Source organism: Sinocyclocheilus grahami, unplaced genomic scaffold (assembly GCF_001515645.1).
Source record: "Sinocyclocheilus grahami isolate Dianchi unplaced genomic scaffold, SAMN03320097.WGS_v1.1 scaffold346.1, whole genome shotgun sequence".
Taxonomy (NCBI): Eukaryota; Metazoa; Chordata; class Actinopteri; order Cypriniformes; family Cyprinidae; genus Sinocyclocheilus; species Sinocyclocheilus grahami.
In genome coordinates this window covers 1,446,175-1,469,618 of record NW_015505525.1, presented here as the reverse complement: position 1 = coordinate 1,469,618, position 23,444 = coordinate 1,446,175, and the positions used below count along the sequence as shown (strand labels likewise).

The following is a 23,444-nucleotide window of genomic DNA, read 5'->3' as shown; positions in this document are numbered from 1 at the left end:
TTATAAATGGCTTTATAATCCTTTCCAGACTGATACATGTCAACTGTTTTGTTTCTCATCTGTTCTTGAATTTCTTTAGATCGCGGCATGATGTGTTGCTCTTTAAGCATGCTTCACTTTGTCAGACAGGTTCTATTTAAGTGATTTATTGATTCAACAGGTCTGGTAGTAATCAGGCCTGAGTGTGGCTAGTGAAATTTAACTCAGCTTTCTAAAATAATGTAGTTAATTGCAGTTCTTTCATGATTTAACAGGAGGAGGCAATTAAATTTTCACGTAGGGCCACGTAGGTTTGGACAGCTTTTTTCCCTTAATAAATGAAATCATCATTTAAAAACTGCATTTTGTATTTACTGGCATTATCTTTGTGTAATATTTAAATTTGTTTGATGATCTGAAACATTAAAGTGTGACAAACATGCAAAAAAATAAGAAATCAGGAAGGGGGCCAACACTTTTTCACACCACTGTATTTGTGTTCAGTTCTGTGTTCCCTCATCTGGTTTACTACATCCCTACGTGTGCATCCTGCCTGTCCGACCTGTGTTTGCCCTTTCGTGGATTATTAAAGACTATTTGCATTGTTCAACGTCTTGTTCGTGCAATTCATTTACCATAGCGGTGACAGAAGACCGGAGCTAGAATAGAGTATGCGGTGCGATTTCCTGTGTTTTGTTTTTTCCGTTTTTGTGAAAGTTTCTGTTGTTTTTTGTTATGGAGTATGCCGCGAGATTCACTGCCCTGGCTCGGAGGAGCCAGGATATTGAGGATTTCGCAAGGGACTTCAGCCGTCTCGCCGTCACTACCGCCTGTTCAAGACCGGGGCCAACTGTCACCACCCCGTCGACCTCCCAGACACCACGGGACTGAACTGGAGGGAGGCGATCGTCTGGTGTCTGGAGAGTGTCTGGCCCTGATCCAGAACGCGACTCGACCCAAAGCCCAGCCCACCATCACCCCGCTGCATGGAGCAAGAGCCTGAGCCCACCGCTGACGGAGAGCCAAAGCCCGCCGCGACTGACGAGCCTGAGCCAAGTGGAGCAACAGTGCTGAGGATCACCCCGGAGCTAGAGCCCAACACGTCAGACCAGGTGCGAGAGCTGGCTACAGAGCTCGCCACACGGGAGAGCGTTATGGACAGTGAGAGTGCGGAGTGAAGCTCCACCCACTGCACTATGGCTGAGGGTGAGCCGAGTTCAGTGGGCTTTTATTTGGATATATATGCAGACATGCCCCCTCTTCTCCCACCTTCGTCTGAACTCTCTGCCTGTCCTGAACTATCTGTCTGCCCTGCCTGTCCTGAAACGATCACGGAGGTCGTTCCCCTGTCCACCGCACTCCCAGTGTTGGGAGTCGCGATGTGGTGTGTGTGGGTGGCACACACCATCCCTGAACCCTCTACTTGTCTGGATTTCCCACCCACCCAGCCTCCCTCTCCCACCTCCTCTTTATCAGTCCTCACCATCATCACTGCTGTCTACTGGCAGCCCCTCTGCTCACCCTCAGCCCACCATCTGTGCGGTGGGATCACCGCAGGTCTGCCAGTCTCCATCGGCGTTGTGGCTGGAGGATCCCTTGTCTCCGCCTCAGCCCTTCGACTCAGCGGCTTCACCATTGGCTCCTAGCTCCCTCTTCTCCACCGTGGCCCGTCAGTCCACTAGCTCCGCCAGGCTCCCTCGTCCCTCCGGCTCTGCCTTGGTCTGTCGTCGACCATCCACCGCCTCGGGACTCCACTCCTCCTGCTACACCTCGTCCCTCCAGCTCTGTCAGGCTCCTCCTTCTCTCCGGCTCCACCTTGGTCCTCTGTCGCTCCAGCTCCACTGCGGCCTTCTGGATCCCAGCCTCCGCCTCGGGAGGAGCCATCTGCTCCTCCCTGTCACCCTGGCTCATCAGCTCTCCATCGGCAGCCCTTCCTCCACCATGGCTCCTCCCTCTGTCGGCTCCACTGTGGGTGGCCATCATGGCTGCGGCCTGGGTCCCACCTGGCTCCTCCTGCTCCAAGTCCTTCCTGTCCTCTTCCTGGCTCCGCCCTCCATCTGATCCGCCTTGGCTCCTCCTGTCTCCGTTTCATCCCTCATGTACTCTGTGTGAGTGTGACCCAGTTTTCCCTCATGTTTGACTGTGTCATTTAGTTCAGTTGTGTGTCATTAATTATCTTCATTTTCTTCAGTGTATATATAGTTGTGTTCAGTCCTGTGTTCCCTCATCCGGTCTACTACATCCCTATGTGTGCATTCTGCCTGTCAGACCTGTGTTTGCCCTTTTGTGGATTATTAAAGACTATTTGCATTGTTCATCGTCTTCTTCGTGCGTTTCATTCACTATAGCGGTGACAAATGTTTCAAATCATGCTACAACTGTATTTTACTGTATTTTTTATGGATAGATCACAGAGTAAATTCTAGTGTAAATTAATTCAATGAAAAAGATGATTGGCTTTTTAACTGAAACATATTGAACATTATGATTTCTCTCCTTCATTTAATACAAAGTAGTCCATGTCCTCCCCCTTATACTGTTACGGCATCATTTTTGAAAGTCTAATAGCAATTTTGCTTGTTTTAAACATGACGGTCCCCGTGTTACTGTCCTGCTCAGTTATGCCGCTCAGTGTCACGTCTTCCTCAAATGCTCATTGTTCAGACATCACCCTGGAAAGCAAAAAACAACAGCAGAATTATTTGAAATTTAAATAGGTTGTTCCAGTCGCATGGCTTGCAGGTGATGATAACAAAGGTTTCAGTTTTCAGAGCAACAAGATAACGACATTTCAATGGCTTCTAGGTTTAATGTCACACCCCTTGGTCACATCAGGCAGATTTACAACTAAAATAACAGCTTGAAGTGGAGCAGGACCAAATCTGTGTCTGGGAGCTTGACTTATAATGGGCTTTCTGACTTCATAACTTTTGGAACGGTCTGTACAAGGCTGCCATTCTCTGGTGCACCTCCTTTGGAATGCATTTATTGTGTAGCATATCCCAATAAATATACACAGACTGTATACACAGAATTACAGTATTTAAGTAGGCTATTCACACAAACATAATCTGTTATATCTTAAGTGAACGTTTGGGGAACTGTTGGGGAAAACATCTGATGTGTAACATTATATTAGAGCCGTGCAGTACAGTAGAACTTACTATACAGGCCATCTGTCACAATGTTAATCTAACAATAAAAGAAAAGATCGCTGCTCTTGATTGTTTTAATAATTTATTTGTAATGAACATACTGAAGAGATTTTTACATTTGATTATTTGTTTTTCTTACTTGAATGCTTTTGTTTAGATGTAAAATGAAAAAGTAATGCACTATTTGTTTCTTTCTTATATTTGTTCTGCTGTTGTCGATTTTTTGCATCTGTTCTTATTTGTAATAGCAAAGATAAAATAAAAAATGGCTATATTGTGATTATTAATATAGTAATTAATATTAAGAAAGCAAGTGGAGGAAACAATGCTACTTTTTTAGATGATTTTGCTTTGGAACCTTCAGAAAACTTCAACTTGATTTTTCTCAGAACTGACTTTGCTGACTTCAAACGGGTGTAGCTCAGTTATTTTTCATCCGATTCCTACAAATCATATATCATTTTGATAGTCTTTTAATGGAGCGTTTTAAAATAAAAATGACTTTTTTTTATTTGCTCATTGTGACTCATTTAGCCAGCACAGGTCACATATTTTGTTTTACTTTTAACAATAAAATTTAGTTCTAAACAAAATTCAAAAAGAAAATGTATAAAATAATTATATTATATTTTACTGCAGGATTTAAATGAACATTATAAAAAACGAATGATATTGCGGAATGCTGAATGAATATGAATGATATTGCATATGAATGAGGTTGCTGAACTGTTTTCAGCGACCAAGAGTGCTTTAAGATGAGCAATTTTATCAGACTTTGAATATATTTTTCCAGTTCTGCATTCAGAACTCATCTGGATATAATTAATTTGAGTAAAAGCTTCCATGCTGAGAAACATTACAAATCAAGGTAATTGCTCAAATGCCCAAGACCACTAAAGGTGCAAAACATAAGCACATTAAATATATTTGGTAAACATAATCAGCCTAAAACCAGGTGAGTGTGAAATTTCATGAAATACATGTTCATAAATGTGTATATACTCAAATGGCACCAATTGGTTTGCGCAAACTGTGGGTTTTAGTTGTTAAAAGGTGTTTCTATCTGTCTGAAACATTGCTCAGCTCTAATGCACCTTTATTGACCTCATCAGCCATAATGCACAAGTTTAGCCAACTGAGCACTTAACCATGAAATTAAGCTGGATAAGAAATTTTCCACAAAGGGGCCGCTCTGATTTTGAACCCAACATTCAGACCAGTTGCTTTACAAAGTGCCAAGCAGGCTTAGAGACAGACCTTGCACAGATGATCACCCACAAATTGACTTTTGATTTGTTAACGTATGTTGCAATATATGGCCCACAGATGGACGTCACATGTCAAATGTAGCATGAAACACACAGGTTTATGATTGAGATAAAGGCTGAAAGAGAGAGATGAGAGGGATTCAGAATCAGAATCAAAATGAGCTTTATTGCCAGGTATGTTTACAAATACGAGGAATTTGTTTTCGTGACAGAAGCTTCCACAGTGCAACAGAATGACAGTGACAGAACAAAAACACAGATAAAAAATAAAAATAAATACAAAATAAAATAAAATATAGAACAAGTAAATAGGGCAGAGTAGAATTGTTTCAGCAGCTCCTGTGGCAGGTTGAACTTCCTCAGCTGGCGAAGGAGTGAGTGTCCCACTTTAGGTCCTGAGAGATAGTTTTGCCCAGGAACTTGAATGACTCCACTGTCGTTACAGTGCTGTCCATGATGGTGAGTGGGGGGCGTACAGGGGGGTTTCTCCTGAAGTCCACTATCATCTCCACTGTTTTGAGCGTGTTAAGCTCCAGGTTGTTAAGACTGCAATAATTAATTATAACTAGTATGGTTAATTATTCATATTTCCTCATGAGCTGATTCGTTACAGATGTTACAGTCTCTGTGAGTTCGTCCAGATCGGTGGCAGAAGCTTCAAAAACACTCCAATCAGTGAAGTCAAAACAAGCTTGTAAATCCTGCTCTGCTTCATTAGTCCATCTTTTTACAGTCCTTAATACAGGTTTAGCTGATTTCAGTTTCTGCCTGTAGGTCGGTATAAGATGAACCAAACAGTGATCAGAGAGCCCCAAAGCTGCACATGGGACAGAGTGATATGCATCCTTTATTGCTGTGTAACAGTGATCCAATATATTACTGTCTCTGTTGGGACATGTGATGTGCTGTCTGTATTTTGGCAGTTCACGGGAGAGATTTGCTTTATTAAAGTCCCAGAGAATGATTAAAACAGAGTCCGGGTGTTGTTGTTCTATGTATGTGATCTGATCAGTGAGTTTCTGTAAAGCTGAGCTCTCGTGTGCTTATGGAGGAATGTAAACACTCACGAGAATGAACAAGCAAATCTCCCGCAGCAAGTAGAAAGGCTTATAGTTAATGAAAAGCACTTCTAGATCGGGACGGCACATCTTCTTTAACACGGTTACATCTGTACACCACCTTTCGTTGATGTAAAAGCATGTCTCGCCGCCTCGTGATTTCCCCGTTGATTATGCGTCGCGATCCGCTCTAAACAGCTGAAAGCCCGGCAGACTCAATGCGCTGTCCGGAATGGCGTCATTCAGACAGGTTTCCATGAAACACAGAGCAGCAGAGTGTGAGAAATCCTTGTTTATCCGGGAGATCAGAAGGAGTTCATCGGTTTTGTTGGGTAGAGAGCAGACGTTCGCCAGATGGATGCTAGGCTTCATGAGTGCGCCATCTCTCTTCCCCCTTCTGCGCGTCCTGAAGTGCTTGATCAGCACTGCTGCTCCGCCAACTACAATGTCCAGCAAAACATCAGAATAGTCGAAAACCGGTGAAATATCGGATGATGTGTACTGCCAAATGTCCAGCAATTCGTCTCTGGTGAAACTGATTGCAGGGATATAACTAAAGACAGAACAAACTAATAAAAACATAAAAACGACTGCGGAGCACACCACGGAGGCAGCCATCATCGGCGCCATCTTCGCGTCATTTAATAGTGTTGGTTGTAACTGGAATAGTGATGGTTGTAACTGTTGTGGTGTGTTTTGGTCCTATATTTCTCGAATGTCAGCACAAAGTAGTTACATCTGTCTTCTACAAAGCTCAGTTGATTTTGAATAGGAGTTCCATTGTTGCAGTCTCCTCCAACAGGCCTTACTGACCTAACTGCAGCTTTTTACCCTTTCTGCCTGTCATTCCTAATGTCTAAAAAATAAATTTTAATTGGGGTTGTCAAAAGTATTGTTTTTCAAAAAGTACTACATTTCTTTTCATTCAAGTAACCTACCATTATTACCCCAACAAGCTATTTCTACACGATTTAACATATAACATTTTTTGTTGGTAGAATGGTGAAGTTGAAGTGTGGAATGGTAGCATGATCTTAAATAAAGTTCATCAAAATGTTCTTGAAAGGCTTTTTCATGAGTTCACATAAATTACATTTATTTTATTAAGTAAATGTATTATTTAAAAAATATATACATTTGATATATTTTTTATTTGTATATTTAATATATACAAATTATTTTAAAGTATAAAATGAAAATATCAACACAAATCATTCAAATATGTAAATACAAATTTAGACCAAAAATTATTTTCTCACCTTATCTTTTATTGGTTCTAAAATCTGTTGCTTAAAAAACATGAAACTGCATGTGACAAAGTGGATCTGTTGTTTTCTTCCTATGCTTTTAAAAAACATGGAGTAGAAACACTATGTTCTACTGTAAGTATGTGTTGCAGTACATATATGAAATATGTGCAGCGCACATTCCTTGATCCTTTCATGATGTCAGTGCCGAGCAAGCTATTGTGTCCGGAGAGAGAGACAGCGCCTCAGGGAATACGCTCACTAAAGCACACTGGGACATCTGAGCCACAGAGACACACACAGAGAGAGATTTGTGGAACAGAAACTCCTCTTTCCTCCTGACTGATCTGATGTGATCTGTGAGGATGAAACAAACATGATTTTCTCCCTGTTGTTTTAACTCAATTAACTCTGCATCAGTGAACACACACACACACACACACACACACACAAGTAATCAGAAATAGTTGAAAGGTCGTATTATAATGACAGCAATCTGTAATATATGAGATAAAGAGGGACAAACGTAATAAAGAATATATGTGCTTAACCTACATCATGTTTTCGTGGAAACTCATGCCAAGTCTTTTTGAACATGCTCGGGAACTTCTACCAAAATTTCCAAGAGTTACGGGGATAGTTCATCCAAATTTTTTTTTATCATTTACTCACCCTCATATCATTTCAAACTAATAAGACTTTAATCAATCTTCAGAACACAAATTAAACTATTTTAATACTCTTTTAAATGCGCATGCTTTAATAGAATAAACACACCTTGTTTATTCTTGCCCTAAGCAATGTGCTTCCATTGACCATTGACTATGCATGAGTGTTGATCAGTGTTTAGAACACTAGTATTTTCACCAGCTAAAAAATGGTTCTAGTTATTTCTATCTTTGCTGTAGTGTGTCAGCAGGAAATATCAGTTTACATTTCCAAACATTCATTTTGCCATTAATTGTAATAATCCAGTGAGATTTTTGTTTGCACAAGGAGTCTGACAACAGCCAGTGCTCCACACAGAGATCACAAAGCTACAGTACTGTTAAAAGTTTTAGGTACTTGTGTAAAAATGCTGTAAAATGAGGATGCTGTCAATAATAATGTCATAAATATATTTTATTTATCAATTAACTTATATTAACTAAATTAAATCAACATTTGGTGTGACCACCATTTGGGTTTAAAGCAGCTTTTGCCCTAGGTGCATTAGCGCATAGTTCTTCAGGGAGGTCTCTTGAAGCTTCTTGGAGACGTTCCCACATTTCTTCTGGATTTAGTTTGTCTCAGTTTGTTCTGTTTCTTCATGTCATTGCAGACAGACTGGATGATGATGATGAGATGAGATCTCTGTGTGGAGCACTGGATGTTGTCAGGCTCCTTGTGCAAACACAAATCTCACTGGATTATTACAATTAATGGCTAAATTAATGTTTGGAAATTGTAAACTGATATTTCCTACTGACACACTACAGCAAAGATAGAAATAACTGACTTAAAACCAATTTTAGCTGGTGAAAACGCTAGTGTTCTAATAATTTTGGCAACCACTGTATATGAATAACTAAAAGCCCATATTAAAATCTGTTCATCACATAAAGCATTCATGTCTCTTCAGAAGATTTGGATTAAACTGCTAGATTTATACGGATTACTTTTTACAATGTATTTATTTACTTTTTAAAGCATGAACATTTTCAGTGGATGGACAAACACGAAAGAATATTAACATTAAAATATTACTAATATTATAAAAATACTGATATTAGAATTTGCTTTTAGCATTTATGTTTCGAAAATGTTTCTTGGGTTTGGAAGAACATTAGGGTTAGGAAATGATGACAGAATTTTCATTTTTGGGTGAACCCTGTATTAGTAAATCAGTTATAGGTTTTGAAGCTGAATGATCAGTCCAGTGTTTGTGTCAAAGTATATTTAAATGTGATTTTTTTTTTTTACATTTCAATAAATAAGGAATGGGGCTTGAGGAAGCTTTGTGGCAACTATTTGTACATTTTCCCTAATGAGAAACTATCAACAACAAACAAGCACTGCAATGCTACTGTGTAGGAATAAATGGGCTGAGTATCAAACAATGGAAATATTTATTCTAATTATCAGTGCAGCATGTCTGATTTCAGAATGCAATGTCTTGTTTGCCTCAGATGACTGCATCTCTAAATTCATTTATTAGAATACTAGTGTGCTTTCTGTTGCTTATAAGAAAGGCTGCTTGTGTGCTGCTTAATAAAGCTTTAAAAAAGAATATATTACGCTAAATCCACAGTGGCACCGCATATTATCCTGCCCTCTAATACAGCGGGGAGGCAACTTTAGGCTAGAGAAATTATAGCCAAGGGCCATCTACACCTCTGAAAGGGATCAGATGGAGTTCATGCACAAAGAAGTGAGATGCCAAAACACATTACTCATAAAAGATTGACTTTCAGTGACTTTATTGAACTTCAATTCATATTGGCATTTATGTGATTTTTAGGAACTGTTTCAGCACACTGTGTTATACTCAGCTTTGTGTATTGCACATGCATATGCCTTTGCTCTGTGTTTTATGTGTATTTATGTTCTCTTCTTACTTCCCAGTGGTAAATGTACATGTGTGTACCCTTGGCAGACCACAGCTGTGTAATTGTATTATTGTATTTTCTGGCTGTGTGTGTGTGTGTCAAATATGTTTGTGTCTTAGCAGTCAATCATTTTAAAGGGGTCATATGATGTTGCTAAAAAGAACATTATTTGTTGTATTTGGTGTAATGAAATGTGTTTATGCGGTTTAAGGTAAAAAAAACATTATTTTCCACATACTGTACATTATTGTTTCTCCTCTATGCCCCACCTTTCTGAAACGCGTCAATTTTTACAAAGCTCATCGGTCTGAAAAGCAAGGTGTGCTGTGATTGGCCAGCTGTCCAGTGCATTATGATTGGCCGAATACCTCAAGTGTGTGACGGAAATGTTATGCCCATACCATATTGTGATGATGCCCTGTCAGGCCGGAGCGATGATTCAAAAACATGAAAACTCATTATAAACGAGGCATTCGTTGCATCCAGTGGGGACATAATTATGGATTATAATGACATATACTGTTTTTTTACGCATTGCGTTGCATCGCACTGTGTAAACATAAAACCATGTCTGCATTTGTGAAACGTACTTACAGTCTGTGAGTCAGAACAGCCGGAATTGTAGTCTACTCTCCCAGGATCAGGAAACAGTCCTCCATAAAATGCACTGGACACATCTGAATATTTGGGTTGAACTGTTCTGGAACAGTGTTGTAAATACAACTTAACCACTGATTTCTAGTCGTGTCCATTTTTGGAAAGTCAAACAAAGTAGTTTCGCTTTCACAACGAAACACAGCGTCACACACGATGGCCTAGAGTGAGCGGCGGCGGCCTAGAGTGAGCAGAGGCCGGGGGCTAGAGTGAGGAACGGCCGGCAGATTTGACGAAGGAGGCTTGTGGCAACCACATGTGATGACCCTGGGCTGGACTCCGCTTCGTCCATGGTGAAAGCCTATCTACAGCCCAAAGTTGTTGTATTTCCTCAGCAACCAGCATGGATCAGCTCCAGGCATGACGAAGCAGATATCATCCTCTTTTGGAAGGCCAAACAAAGTAGTTTCGCTTTCACAACGAAACACACAGCGCCTTCACGACATGGCGGCGGCAACAACAATACTACAGCGAGAATAAAAGTTACGCCTTCTTTCTTTGTGTGAACATTTGGGCAGCGTTATGCAAATCTTCCCAGATAGTGACGTAGGTATGTGGGCGCGTGTTAGAACGAGCCGTTTCAGGTAGGTGTGGCTGACTTAATTTTTATAAGGAATATCTCTTTGGATTTGAGACTTTAGTCTTTGCAACTTTACAGATCTTCTTTATGCACCAAGAGCTTGTAATACTCCAAAGAGAAAGGAAAATTTTAAATCTCATCATATGACCCCTTTAATGGTGTTGAATCTGATGTGTGTTTTGTGTATTCAGGGATGGACGGATGTCTATCTGAGCTGGAACCCTGATAACTACCCTGGGGTTCAGACCCTGCGTTTCCCATCCAGTCAGATCTGGACACCAGATATTCTGCTGTATAACAGGTAACGGACACATTGTCACGTTTATATCATTTTGTTTGCTTGGAGCCCACAATAGTGTGTTCTTCTTAAGCCTGCCTAATAAAAAGTTTTATTTCAATAAAGCAATAAGCCACAGGTGGGTGTTCATACAGTATAACAGATACAACATAATCCAGTGGCTTATTGCTTTTCTAAGACAGCAGCAACAGCAATACAATAAAAGTACCTTCAGTAATAAGAATAAGTGGTTACACTTCAGTTTAGGGTGTGTAATTCTAGATTTTTATATGGAGTAATATCAGTTTACAATGTGTGCTTACTATAGGGTTGGGATGAGAGAATGCTTTAGTGTTAGTTGCTTGTAATTATACATAATTTACTGTTATTACTATAGCAAGTACCTGTAACAAGTGAAACGAGGACACTGTAAAATACAGTGTTACCGATTAATCTTAGGGCAAGATAAACAATCCTTTGGTTGTCAAGAAACAAAGCAAAATGATACATGAATAGGATTCAACTGATGTGATCATGGTTTGTATAAAAAAGTGGGGTTACACTTTATTTTAAAGTGTCCTTGTCACAGTGTAAATATACAATTTAGTACTGAGTAATATTAACAATGTGTACCTACTATAGGGTTATGGTTAGGATTAGAGTTTGGATTAGGGTTAGTTGCTTGTAATTATTAAAATTTACTGTTATTACTATAGCAAGTACATCTAACGTGTAATGAGGACACTGTAAGATGAGGTGTTACAAAAAGCTGACATTTGGGGGCAAAGATTTGTATCAGAAATATTCATTAGATTACGCACAAACATTAGAACAGGTGATGTATTAAGTAGTTTATGTGCTGTACTGTAGATTAAATTTAAACTGTTTTGGTCGGTTCCGGTTATGGTGGCCATCTGAGAAGACGTGCCTTACGTCTTAACTACTACAATTTTCTACTAAAAATACTCGCATCTGCAACAAAACGTGGTAGGATAGTGTTGGTGTGAATACTACAATGTCGAAGTCCGGCAAATTAAGTAAAGAAAATAGCAAATCGACAAAGCAGCCGAAGTTAACTGATTATCGTGTTTGCAGTGAGACACAGAAAGGTAACGAAATTGTAGTGGAAGACGAGACCAGCAGAGGGGGCACTTGAAGGAGTGAAGGCGGATGTAATACTGGCTGCTATAAACTCCATGAAAACAAGAGTTTTCATCAAGATCATGACGGCGATAGAAAGTATGAGGAAGGAGATGAACGACTGCAGTGAGCGCAGGTGGAATTGCGGATATCAAGCGCGGAGGACGACGCAGCCCACTTGCAAGCTAAAGTAAACAAGTTGGAGTCAAAAAACAAGACTCTGCAGGATAAACTCGTGGACTTGTAAACCAGATCCCGCTTAAATAATCTGAGACTGGTGGGCCTGCCGGAGGGTGCCGAAGGATGGGATCCATACTCCTTTTTGGAGAAGTGGATTCCAGAGGTACTGGATGCTGTGACTCTGCAATCCTCAGGTATTATTGAAAGAGCACACAGAATCGGACCAATGAAGGACTCGAAGGCGCCGCCGAGAACGCTGATAATGCGGTTTCTAAACTACAAGGATAAGCAGGCAGTCATCGCAACGGCACGGGCTAAAAAAGGCATTCGCTACAAGAACCAGCAAATAAGGTTTTATGCTGACTTGGCCACTGGAATACACTGTAAACTGTTCAGATAAAGTGTTCAGATAAAAGGAATAACAAAGTGTGGTTTGACTGATCCTCACTAGGTGTGGAACGATCTTTAGCGATACTTGGAGTCAGGATGTTTTAGGGGGGATCTCACGGAAGTGGGAAAAGTGTAGTTCATGTTCAGTGTTTTGGATGTGGGTTCGAGCATCCAGGTTAGCCATGTTTCCCTGTATTTTTATTTTCATATTGCAATGTAATCTATTTTTATCATTTGTTAGAGGTGTCTCAAGGAATATCTCGTAAATTCGTTTCTTGGAACTGCAGAGGTCTACAACAAATTAAAGTTAAACAAGTCATGAATAAATTAAAGGAAATTGACTCCAAAATTGCATTTTTACAAGAAACACACCTATTAGAAAAGGATCTTATAAAGATGAGGAGATGGCAGGGTAGTGTTTTCTCAGCATCGTTCTCTTCCCAGGCCAGAGGAGTTGTGACCCCCATTCATAGTACAGTTCCATTTCAAGTGAAACAAGTACTCAAAGATATGTTTGGGAGATATTTATTAGTTCAAGGTTCTCTACTATCAGAACATTTTTATTTAGTAAACTTGTATGGTTTCAATACAGATGATCATAAGTATTTTGTAGATTTGTTTCTAACTTTCTCAACATTTGCAGGATTATATGTAATAGCAGGGGATTTTAATTGTACACTAAATCAGTCACATAATAAGTGTAGAGCAGTTATTCTTCGTTTAATCAACTAATTTAGTCTGTTGGATATTTGGAAAGAATTGAAGCCGCATGCTAAAGCCTATTCTTGCTACTCAAATATATTCAAGACATATTCTCGAATTGATTATTTTTTAATTTCTTCAGAATTACGGTCCAAAATTCATAACAGCTTTTATGATAATATTGTGATCTCGGATCATGCCCATGTTGTATAGAATATGTGGATAGAAAATTAACAAAAGACCCGGCTAGATGGCATTTTCAGCATAAATGGTTACAAGATGAAGACTTTGTGAAATACAGTATACAGAAAAACAGATTTAAAAAAAAATTAATACTACACAAACTTCTGCATGTACAAAGTGGGAAGCATTTAAAGCTTTCCTCAGAGGGCATATTATTAGTTACACAGGTTCAAAATCAAAAAAGGTACGTCAGGAGTGAATACAATTGGAACATAAAATAAAGACTCTTCAGGGAAAAGTTTGAGAAAACTGATCCACAAATGCAAAACAAGTTACTTATTTTGAGGGCTGAATATGATAAGTTGTCTGCATTCAGAGCCGCCTCCAGTCATGAGACTAAAGCAATCATTCTTCGAACAAGGAGATAAATCGGGTAAATTATTAGCATGGCAGATTACACAATTGGAGGTCAATACATCAATCACAACTGTTATAACCAATATACATGTTGTAGTGGATCCTATAGAAATTAATGATGCCTTTAGAAGCTACTATAAAGAGTTATATGATACAAAATATGAGATTAATTCACAAAATCTAAATAGGTTTTTAGATGAGCTGCCTATTCCTCGTCTCCAAGATGAACATAAAGAAGATCTGGAGATGAAAATTAACAAAGAAGAAATAGGGAACGCTATTGATAGCATGAAGTCATGAAAAAGGGCAGGACCATATAGTCTCCCAATAGACCTGTATAAAAATTGTAAAAAATAAACTGCTAACTCCACTTGTGGAAATGTTTCTGGAGGCATTTCAGAAAGGCAATTTTCCACCCTCTATGAATAGCAAATGTGAAAATATGAGACCCATAAGTTTGTCAAATTCTGATCTTAAAATAATATGTAAACTCTTAGCAAAACAGTTACAAAAATTATTGCCAAATATTATTAATAAAGATCAAAATGGATTTATCTAAGAAGGGTACTGAAAATTATTCATACTAACAAAGAAATGTCAGATACAGCACTCCTATCATTAGATGCCGAAAAGGCCTTTGATAGGGTCAAATGGAAAATCTTTTCAGTGTTTTAGAAAGATTTGGAATTAGAGATAACTTCATAAAATGGGTTAAAGCAATATACAAAACCTCGACTGCAGAAATCTTGACTAATAGAAATATTTCAAAATAAAATAAAAATGAATACAATAAAAATTAGTAAAGGATGCCGACAAGGTTGCCCACTCTCTTCTTTGTTGTTCACTCTAGCAATTGAACCTCTCGCAATTGGAATATGTTCACATCAGCAATTCTGTGGAATAACAATAGGACCGACAGAACACAGAATAATCCTTGTATGCTATTCATGTCAAATTTAAATAAATCAATTCTGGTTGGGCTACAACTAATTAAAACATCTGGTGATATCTCGGGATATAGGGTAAATAACACAACATCTTCTATATTACTGCTAAATTCAAATGAAAAAGGGAATCCAATTTTAGAGGTAATTCAATTTAATGTTGTTGAGCCATTTAAATACTTGGGAGTACAGATTTTGCCAAGACTGGAAAATATTGCTGATGCTAACAATTAACCTTTAATGTCAGAAATTAATGTCAATTGATAGATGGATGTCACTACCAGTATCTATAATTGGGAGAATTAATATTTTAAAAATGAACATACTACCCAAACTACTTTATTTCAAAATATTCCATCACGCCACCTTCAGATGTTCTCAAAAATCAAAACCATGTTTGTCAGATTTATATGGAACAATAGGAGGGCAAGACTTCGTTTGTCTTTGATGTATTTACCATTTGACAGAGGAGGCTTAAAATGTCCACACTTATTGTGGTATTACTGGGCTGCACAGCTGAGGTCTGTAATGTTTTATTTTTCAACAAGTGAGTCTCCACATTGGACAGAAATGTAATCTCACAATCTAACCATACTTCTTCCCTCATACATATATTCAGACTAGGGGTGGGAATCGCCCCATGATACGATATTATCCCGGTACTTGTGTCACGATACAATATTATTGCGATTTTAAATATATTGCGATATTCTGCTATATATTGCAATTTATTACCTTTTTCCAACTTCAAATTATGTCCCCATTTGTTTTAACTAAAAAGAAACATTTCTCAGTTTGTTTATCTCAACCTTAATTAAATGTAAACATGTATGCACTGCTGAGCTACTACAGGTATTTTGAACAATGCAGCTTGAACTTGTACAAAAAAGTTGTGCAGACCCTTCAGCAATTGGGCATTTGAAAGTAAATTACTTGTAAATTTAAAATATATAAAACATAGTCTTACATTAAAATAAAAATGTTACATTTAAAAATGTTACATTTGCACACACACACACACACACACACACATACACACCACTCACACATAAACACAATGAGAGGAAGAGAGGTCGGAGATCGCAGATTGCACTGCGCACACACAGAAACTTATTGTTGGTGCTGCACCGCAACATTTATTAAAGGGGTCATATGATGTTGCTAAAAATAACATTATTTGGTGTAATGAAATGTGTTTATTCGGTATAAGGTTCAAAAAACACATTATTTTCCACATAATGTACATTATTGTTTCTCCTCTATGCCCCGCCTTTCTGAAACGTGTCGATTTTTACAAACTTCATCGGTCTGAAAAGCGAGGTGTGCGCTGATTGGCCAGCTATCCAGTGCATTGTGATTGGCCGAATACCTCAAGCGTGTGATGGAAATGTTATGCCCCTTACCATATTGTGATGCTGTGTCCCAGCCAGAGCGACGAGACAAAAACATTAAAACCCATTATAAACAAGGCATTTGTTGCATCCAGTGGGGACATAATTACAGATTATAATGACTTATACTGTCTTTTTATGCGTTGCGTTTTATCGCGCCGCGTAAACATAAAACTATGTCTGCATTTATGATTGGAGAAATGACAAACAACAAGCGCTACTCTACACTGCTCAAAACTAGTTTGAATCGTCAGTGGCAAATCCTTTAAATATAAAAAACATACTTACAGACAGTGAGTCAGAACAGCCGGCATTGTAGTCTACACTACCAGGATCAGGAAACAGTCCTCCATAAAATGCACTGGACACATCTGAATATTTGGGTTGAACTGTTCTGGAACAGTGCTGTAAATACAACTTAACGACTGATTTCTAGTCGTGTCCTCTTTTGGAAGGCCAAACAAAATAGTTTTGCTTTCACAACAAAACACACAGCATTACACACGGCGGGCTAGAGTGAGTGGCGGCCGGCGGGCTTGCGGCAACCACATGTGACGACCCCGGGCTGGACTCTGCTTCGTCAACGGTGAAAGCCGATCCGGCGATCCACAGTGCGAAGTTGATGTATTTCCTCAGTGACCAGCACGGATCAGCTCCAGGCATGACAAAGTGGATATTGTCCTCTTTTGGAAGGCCAAACAAAGTAGTTTCGCTTTCACAACGAAACACACAGTGCCTTCACGACATGGCGGCGGCAACAACAATACTTTGCATTATGCAAATCTTCCCACATCGTGACGTAGCCATGTGGGGGCGTGTTAGAATGAGCCGTTTTAGGTAGGCGTGGTTGACTCTTAACTTTTATAAAGAATATCTCTTTGGATTTGAGTCTTACTAAACAGCTTCATAGTTTGTAGAGAGAGACGCACAGACGCTGGTAATTCACACACACAACGGTCATCTCTCTCGATATCATATAATCGATAATTAATTCAAATAAATGTGGTCTTACTTCACCATTTCATCTCTGTATCTGATTTGAAGCGAGCAGAAAGCTAGAGCTAACAAGCCGTAACTGGCGAAAATAACCATAATTTTTACCCTTTAAGCTTTTACCCTATAAACAACTTTAAGTTGTCAATACTAGCAAATGACCATGGAATAAGCGGGATAATCAACGGCTTGCCGTGTATTAAAGGATTTTAGAAAAACTCAATACCACTATCTAGTGGACTGTAAAGAAAATTGATTTTATTATTCTATCAAATAGTATAATGAAAGATCGATACTTAGCATCCGTGTATCGATACAGTATTGCCTCGGAAAATATCGCGATACTATGCTGTATCGATTTTTTCCCCCACTCCTAATTCAGACAGCAAAAAAACTATGGAAACAAACTAAAAACACAATTGTAAGACATATGTTAAAGATATGGTATGATGTACAAAAGTATTTAAAAGTCTCACATTCATTATCTCAATATAGTCCAATATGGAGTAATCAGTTCCCTTTCAGTCAGTCACGTTCTACGTTATGTCAGTCGTGACTGATGAATTGGGATCTCGCCCGAGAGCCCAATCACCTTCGAGTGTTAACTAAACAAGCCAATGACAGCTGGCGTGCGTGTTTCGCCACGCGCACCCCGCCCCGCAGCGCGGATATAAAAGGAGAGCGCGTGCAAACGCACATCAGCTTTTCACTCCGGAGCCGAGCCTTCTACAGGACGAATCTCCACGAGTGTTCTAGAGAAACAGCTGGCATGGTGTGATGGCGTATCAGCGGGGGTTGCCATCCAGGCTGCTGAAACCTCGGCGGGCTGCAGCTTCCATTCTGCGGTCTCGCCGCAACCTCCCCTGGGCGCTTCAGCGTTCTCTCTAAAAGAGTGTGTTTCCTTCTAAAAGAGCAATTTCTAAAAGAGCTTCACGAACGACGGGCGTCTTTTTAAAGATGGCTTCCCGCTCGTGCGTTTCTGAATGTGGTCATTTCCTACCTCCATCTGATGGTCATGATCGCTGCCTCTCGAGCTTGGGCTCCTCTGGTTCTCGGAGGCTGGGTCAGACGATGTCCACATTTGTGGTCCAGGAGCGCCACCTATTGCTGACCTTGGCGGATATGAGCTCCCCCCATCGCTTCCTGGACTCCCCGATCTCCCAGGCCGGCCTATTTGGCGAAGCGGTGGAGGGCAGCCCCTCTGTCTGCTCATCGCCGAGGGCGGCAGGCGGCGTCCCTGAGATGGGCGACCCGGAGCTCTTGGATCCTGCAATTCAGGAGATGGTGACTGCACCACTCCTTCCCCCGGAGGAGGGCCGGGTGGAGAATCTTATGTTTCCGTTTGTTTTTGTTCCCAAAACTTCAATAAAAGAGCAGTTTCCTTTGCCTCCGGGTCCCAAGAGGGCGAGGATGGCAGTGCACGAGACCCAGTCTCAACACGGCCGTCCCCCTCTCCCTTCACTAATGAGCAGCAGGGTTCGGTTCAAGGACGCTATGCCTCTTCACGAGCCCCCTGCCCAGCCGTGGAGCCAGGGCTCAGGTTGCTTCATATACGTGCGCTTTTTTGCTCCTCAATCAGTTCCCCATGGCGAACCCTGGTGGAGTTCCTCCCGCACCCTCGGCGGTCAGGCGTGACGGAGCGCCAGACGCCAGGCTCAGCACTCGTGTGCATGACCAAGGTCAGCCCTTGTGCTGGACTAGGTGCCCGTGTGTAGCGATTCTCCCTTCGGGTGATCCCACATGTGTATTCTTCCACGGTAGGCTCCCCTCACGGTAAGCCCGTGTCTTTCCCTGGCAGTCGTTCACTGCCATCTCTGCTGCGTAATTATCTCACCCCAGGGGGGTTGAGTAGGTGCCCGTGTGTAGCGATTCTCCCTTCGGGTGATCCCACATGTGTATTCTTCCACGGTACGGCTCCCCTCACGGTAAGCCCGTGTCTTTCCCTGGCAGTCGTTCACTGCCATCTCTGCTGCGTAGTTATCGCACTGGTGTGGATATTGTACTTTGCACTCACAGATTCTAGCCTACGTCTTGGAATATATGACTCAAATAAGCATTTTCACTGGATATTGTCATCTGAACAAGTAAGTAACAAGTCTGCCACGTTTGTTCTGACCAACTGAGGAAAAAAGCAATACAATAAATCGTGCTACCAATGGTGATTTAATCTAAATTAGCTCATATCACATCAAACCGTGCAAATTATTATTATTGTTATACTTTATTCTCAAATCGTTAATGTTAACAACATCAGCATTGCGTGACTATGAGTATAGTGTGTATAAGCGAGTAGATTTCAATTTATGTACAGTCTAATCTCTAATTGTCATACCACTCGAATTTCATATTAAGAAATTCTTTTAACCCAAAAAGCAAATTATGTTCCCTTCAAACTGGTTGTCTTTAAAATACAAATATTGTGTAATCCCAGGCTATCTGTAATCAGAAGCACATTTAAAACTGGAATATAATTTAATTTAGTTACAATCCACCATCAAAATTATACATTTAATTATTCCAGCTGCTGTGAGAAAAGGGTATAAACGATCGGCCACCTGCAGGATCCTCACATGCGATAGAAGATAGATAGTTTACAGAAGTGATCTAATGATGCAGCGGCATGCTTGAATTTCCCGCGAAAACCTACCCGTACCACTCAAATTAAAAAACATTATTATAAACTGACCGTTGTGAATCGGGCTAAAGTAAGGTTTTGAATACTGGCTGGTTATGTACTTGGTCAAATATTGATTTCAAATCATTTTAACCAAAAAAAAGTTACAAACTGCAGCTTTAAACTTATACAGTATAAATGGATAATGCGGACGTATGTAACACTGGTGGAATTAAATAGATATAATAAAAATGTACCAGACATGCACAAAATGTATAGAAGCTAGAGGAACTTTGCTTTACTGTATTTGGCAGTGCAGTAAGATTAAATTATTTTGGGAAGAGGTAAGAGTCATAATTAAAAAGATCATTTCAAAACAAACTTTACTGGACCCTAAGCTTTTTCTGTTGGGCCAGACCCACCCAGAGAAACAAAATTATAGTAGAAGTGAACAAGCATTTATAGACCTCAGCTTGCTTTATGCCAAAATATGTGTAGCTCTGTTGTGGACAAAGATGCACAGACCAAGTACTATTCAATTGATAAGACAGATGTTATCAAGCCTTCCATTAGAAAAGATAACTTACATATTAAAGGCTAAACAGCATATATTTGAAGACATATTGAGTCCTTTTATTACTTAAATTAAAGATTTGGATTTAAAAGATGAAGAAGTGGATGACTGATCTTTGTGGACAATGTGGTTCCGACCTTTTAATAATTTCTTCAACATATATTTGTTTCATATTGTATTCAGTACGATTATAAAAGTCAATTTTGAATAGATTATCATTGGCTAAAACAAGAAGCATTTTTATTCAGTGTTGTGTTTTCCTTTATTTTGTTTTTTTATTTTATTTTATCTTTCTAGAGTAAAAGCAACAATCTTATGGTTGTATGGAACTCGAAAAAAATGTGTATGATTGTAAAAGGCTGTATTTCAAAGTGTTTAAAAAATGAAAATAAAATCTAAATATTATGGGAAAAAAAATGTTTTGGTCATTCAGTTGTACTTTGGAAGGTCTACGCTAACTACAGATATCTTTACAGATGTCATCAAGACACATGAAGTGACTAAGAGTAAATTTGTACTTCCTCTGTGTTGAATGATGGCCGACAGGGACAGAGACTGTTTAATAATACAGGAGCTCTGATCTCACTCCAACAGGAGAAAGATCTCACTCACTTAAAACATATCAGAAAACAGAGCTTTATCGAGATTACATAGACACATTTTCATGTGTCTCATATATCTGTGTGGATATGGTGCTGTGATTTTTGTTAATGCTAAGTAGTCATTTAGTAGCATGAAGAAACTTTCGTCATGCATCCTGACACAGGCAATGGTCCACATGTGGTGTTTCACAGCACCCGAACATGCATAGTTAAGTCCTTCGGTGTAATTTTGCAGAATGTTAAAGGGACAGTTCATCTAAAAATGAAAATGCTGTCATCATTTACTTATCCTCTAAACGTCTCGGTTACGTATGGTAACCCTCGTTCCCTTAAGGAGGGAACGGAGATGTCACGTCGGATGACCGACGAATTGGGATCTCGCTTAGAGAGACCAATCTACTTTGAGTGTAAACTAAATGAGCCAATGCGCATTGGCATGCGATTATTGCATCCAGCTGCCGCTGATCACAGTGTGAGTATAAGTAGGCAGCAGATGCAGCGCATATTCAGGTTTTCGCTTCGGAGCCGAGCCGGTGACCCGGCCGCTCAGCGGTGGTACAGGAGCTGTGCTGACGGGACGTGACGTCTCCGTTCCCTCCTTCAGGGAACGAGGGTTACCATACATAACCAAGACGTTCCCTTTCAGTCGGTCACAGTCGATCCCTACCAAAAGGCCACAGATACTGCCCCTTCCATAAATAACATAAACTTTGAGGGTGGAAGGAGACAGCCTTCGCTCCAACCCTTGCAGCAAAAAGGACAGCACGACTCTGATCGGGCATATTCGGGGGTCTTCTCGGTGAGAAGAACACCACTCAACGAACAGGTTCCACTTCAAAGCATAGGCGTGTCTCGTAGACGGTGCTCTCGCTGAAGTGATGGTGTCAACTACCTCTTGAGGTAGGTCACTTAGAACCTCCGCGTCCCGTCCAGGGACCAGACATGAAGTTTCCAGAGGTCTGGACGCGGGTGCCAAAGGGCGCCCCGTCTCTGAGTCATTAGATCTTTCCTCAGAGGAATCGGCCAAGGAGGGGCTGTCGCGAGGAGCATCAGTTCCAGGAACCAGGTCCGGGTAGGCCAATAAGGTGCCACCAACAGGACCTGCTCCTCGTCCTCTCTGACCTTGCACAGCATCTGTGCAAGAAGGCTCACTGGGGGAAACGGATACTTGCAAAGGCCCCGCGGCATGCTGTGTGCCTGTGCATCCGTGCCGAGTGTTCCCTCGGCCAGGGAGAAGAACAACTGCAGTGAGAGGTTTCGGGGAGAGGCAAACAGGTCTGCCTGAGCGGCTCCGAAACGTCTCCAAACCAGCTGGACCGTCTGGGTATGGAGTCGCCATTCTCCCGAGAGCGCAGCTAGAGACAGCTTGTCGGCTGCCTGGCTGAGCAGCCCATGAATGTGAACAGCACGAAGCGACCTCAGATGCTTCTGACTCCAGAGGAGGAGGTGGCGGGCGAGTTGCGACATGCGACGGGAGCGCAGACCACCTTGTCGGTTGATGTACGCAACGGTCGCTGTGTTGTCCGTGCGGACTAGTACATGCTTGCCTCGTAAGCGCCCTTTGAGACGGCTCAGGGCAAGGTGCACTGCCAGCAACTCGAGGCAGTTGATGTGCCAGTGCAGTTGGGGCCCCGTCCAAACACCTGACACTGCAAGCCCATTGTACGTGGCCCCCCAGCCGGTGGTTGAGGCATCCGTGCAAACCACAGCATGCCTGGAGACCTGCTCTAGGGGCACTCCTGCCCTGAGAAACGCAAGGTCTGACCACGGGGTGAAGGTTTGGCGGCAGGCCGGGGTAACTTGGACCTGGAAACTGCCGCGTTGCCACGCCCCCCTCGGGACTCGGCCATGGAGCCAGTGCTGCAGCGGTCTCATATGGAGCAGCCGTAGCTTCCATATGCCCCAGGAGCCTCTGAAATTGTTTCAGTGGGACCGCCATCCTACTCTTGAATGTATTCAAGCAGTTCAACACCAACTGAGCACATTCCTGCATGAGGCGTGCTGTCTGTTCGACAGAGTCCAACTCCATACCGAGAAAAGAGATCCTCTTCGTCGGAGAGAGTTTGCTCTTTTCCCAGTTGACCCAAAGGCCCAACAGGCTGAGGTGTGAAAGTACCAAATCCCTGTGTTCGCACAACTGATCCTGAGACTGAGCGAGTATGAGCCAATCATCGAGGTAGTTGAGAATGTGAATGCCCTGTTCTCTCATGGGAACAAGGGCTGCCTCCGTAACTTTCGTGAAGACACGGGGCGACAGGGACAGCCCGAAGGGCAGGACCTTGTACTGGTATGCCCGCCCCTCAAACGCAAACCGCAGGAATGGCCTGTGGCGCGGAAGGATCGACACATGGAAGTAAGCGTCCTTCAGGTCGATCGCTGCGAACCAATCTTGGGGATGGATGCACCTGAAGATGCATTTCTGCGTGAGCATCTTGAACGGGAACCTTTGCGCGGTCAAGACGCGCAGATCCAAGATCGGTCTCAACCCACCGCCTTTCTTTCTTGGGT

General features: G+C 41.2%; 1 protein-coding gene across 1 annotated transcript in view; it reads left to right on the top strand.

Moving 5' to 3' along the window:
• LOC107548356 (neuronal acetylcholine receptor subunit alpha-7-like) overlaps positions 1 to 23,444 on the top strand; it is an 83,908-nt gene that overhangs the window by 41,006 nt on the left and 19,458 nt on the right. Inside the window, exon 4 of the mRNA XM_016229030.1 lies at positions 10,721 to 10,830. Coding sequence (XP_016084516.1) covers positions 10,721 to 10,830 — 110 coding nt within the window. The remainder of the gene's footprint in view (positions 1 to 10,720; positions 10,831 to 23,444) is intronic.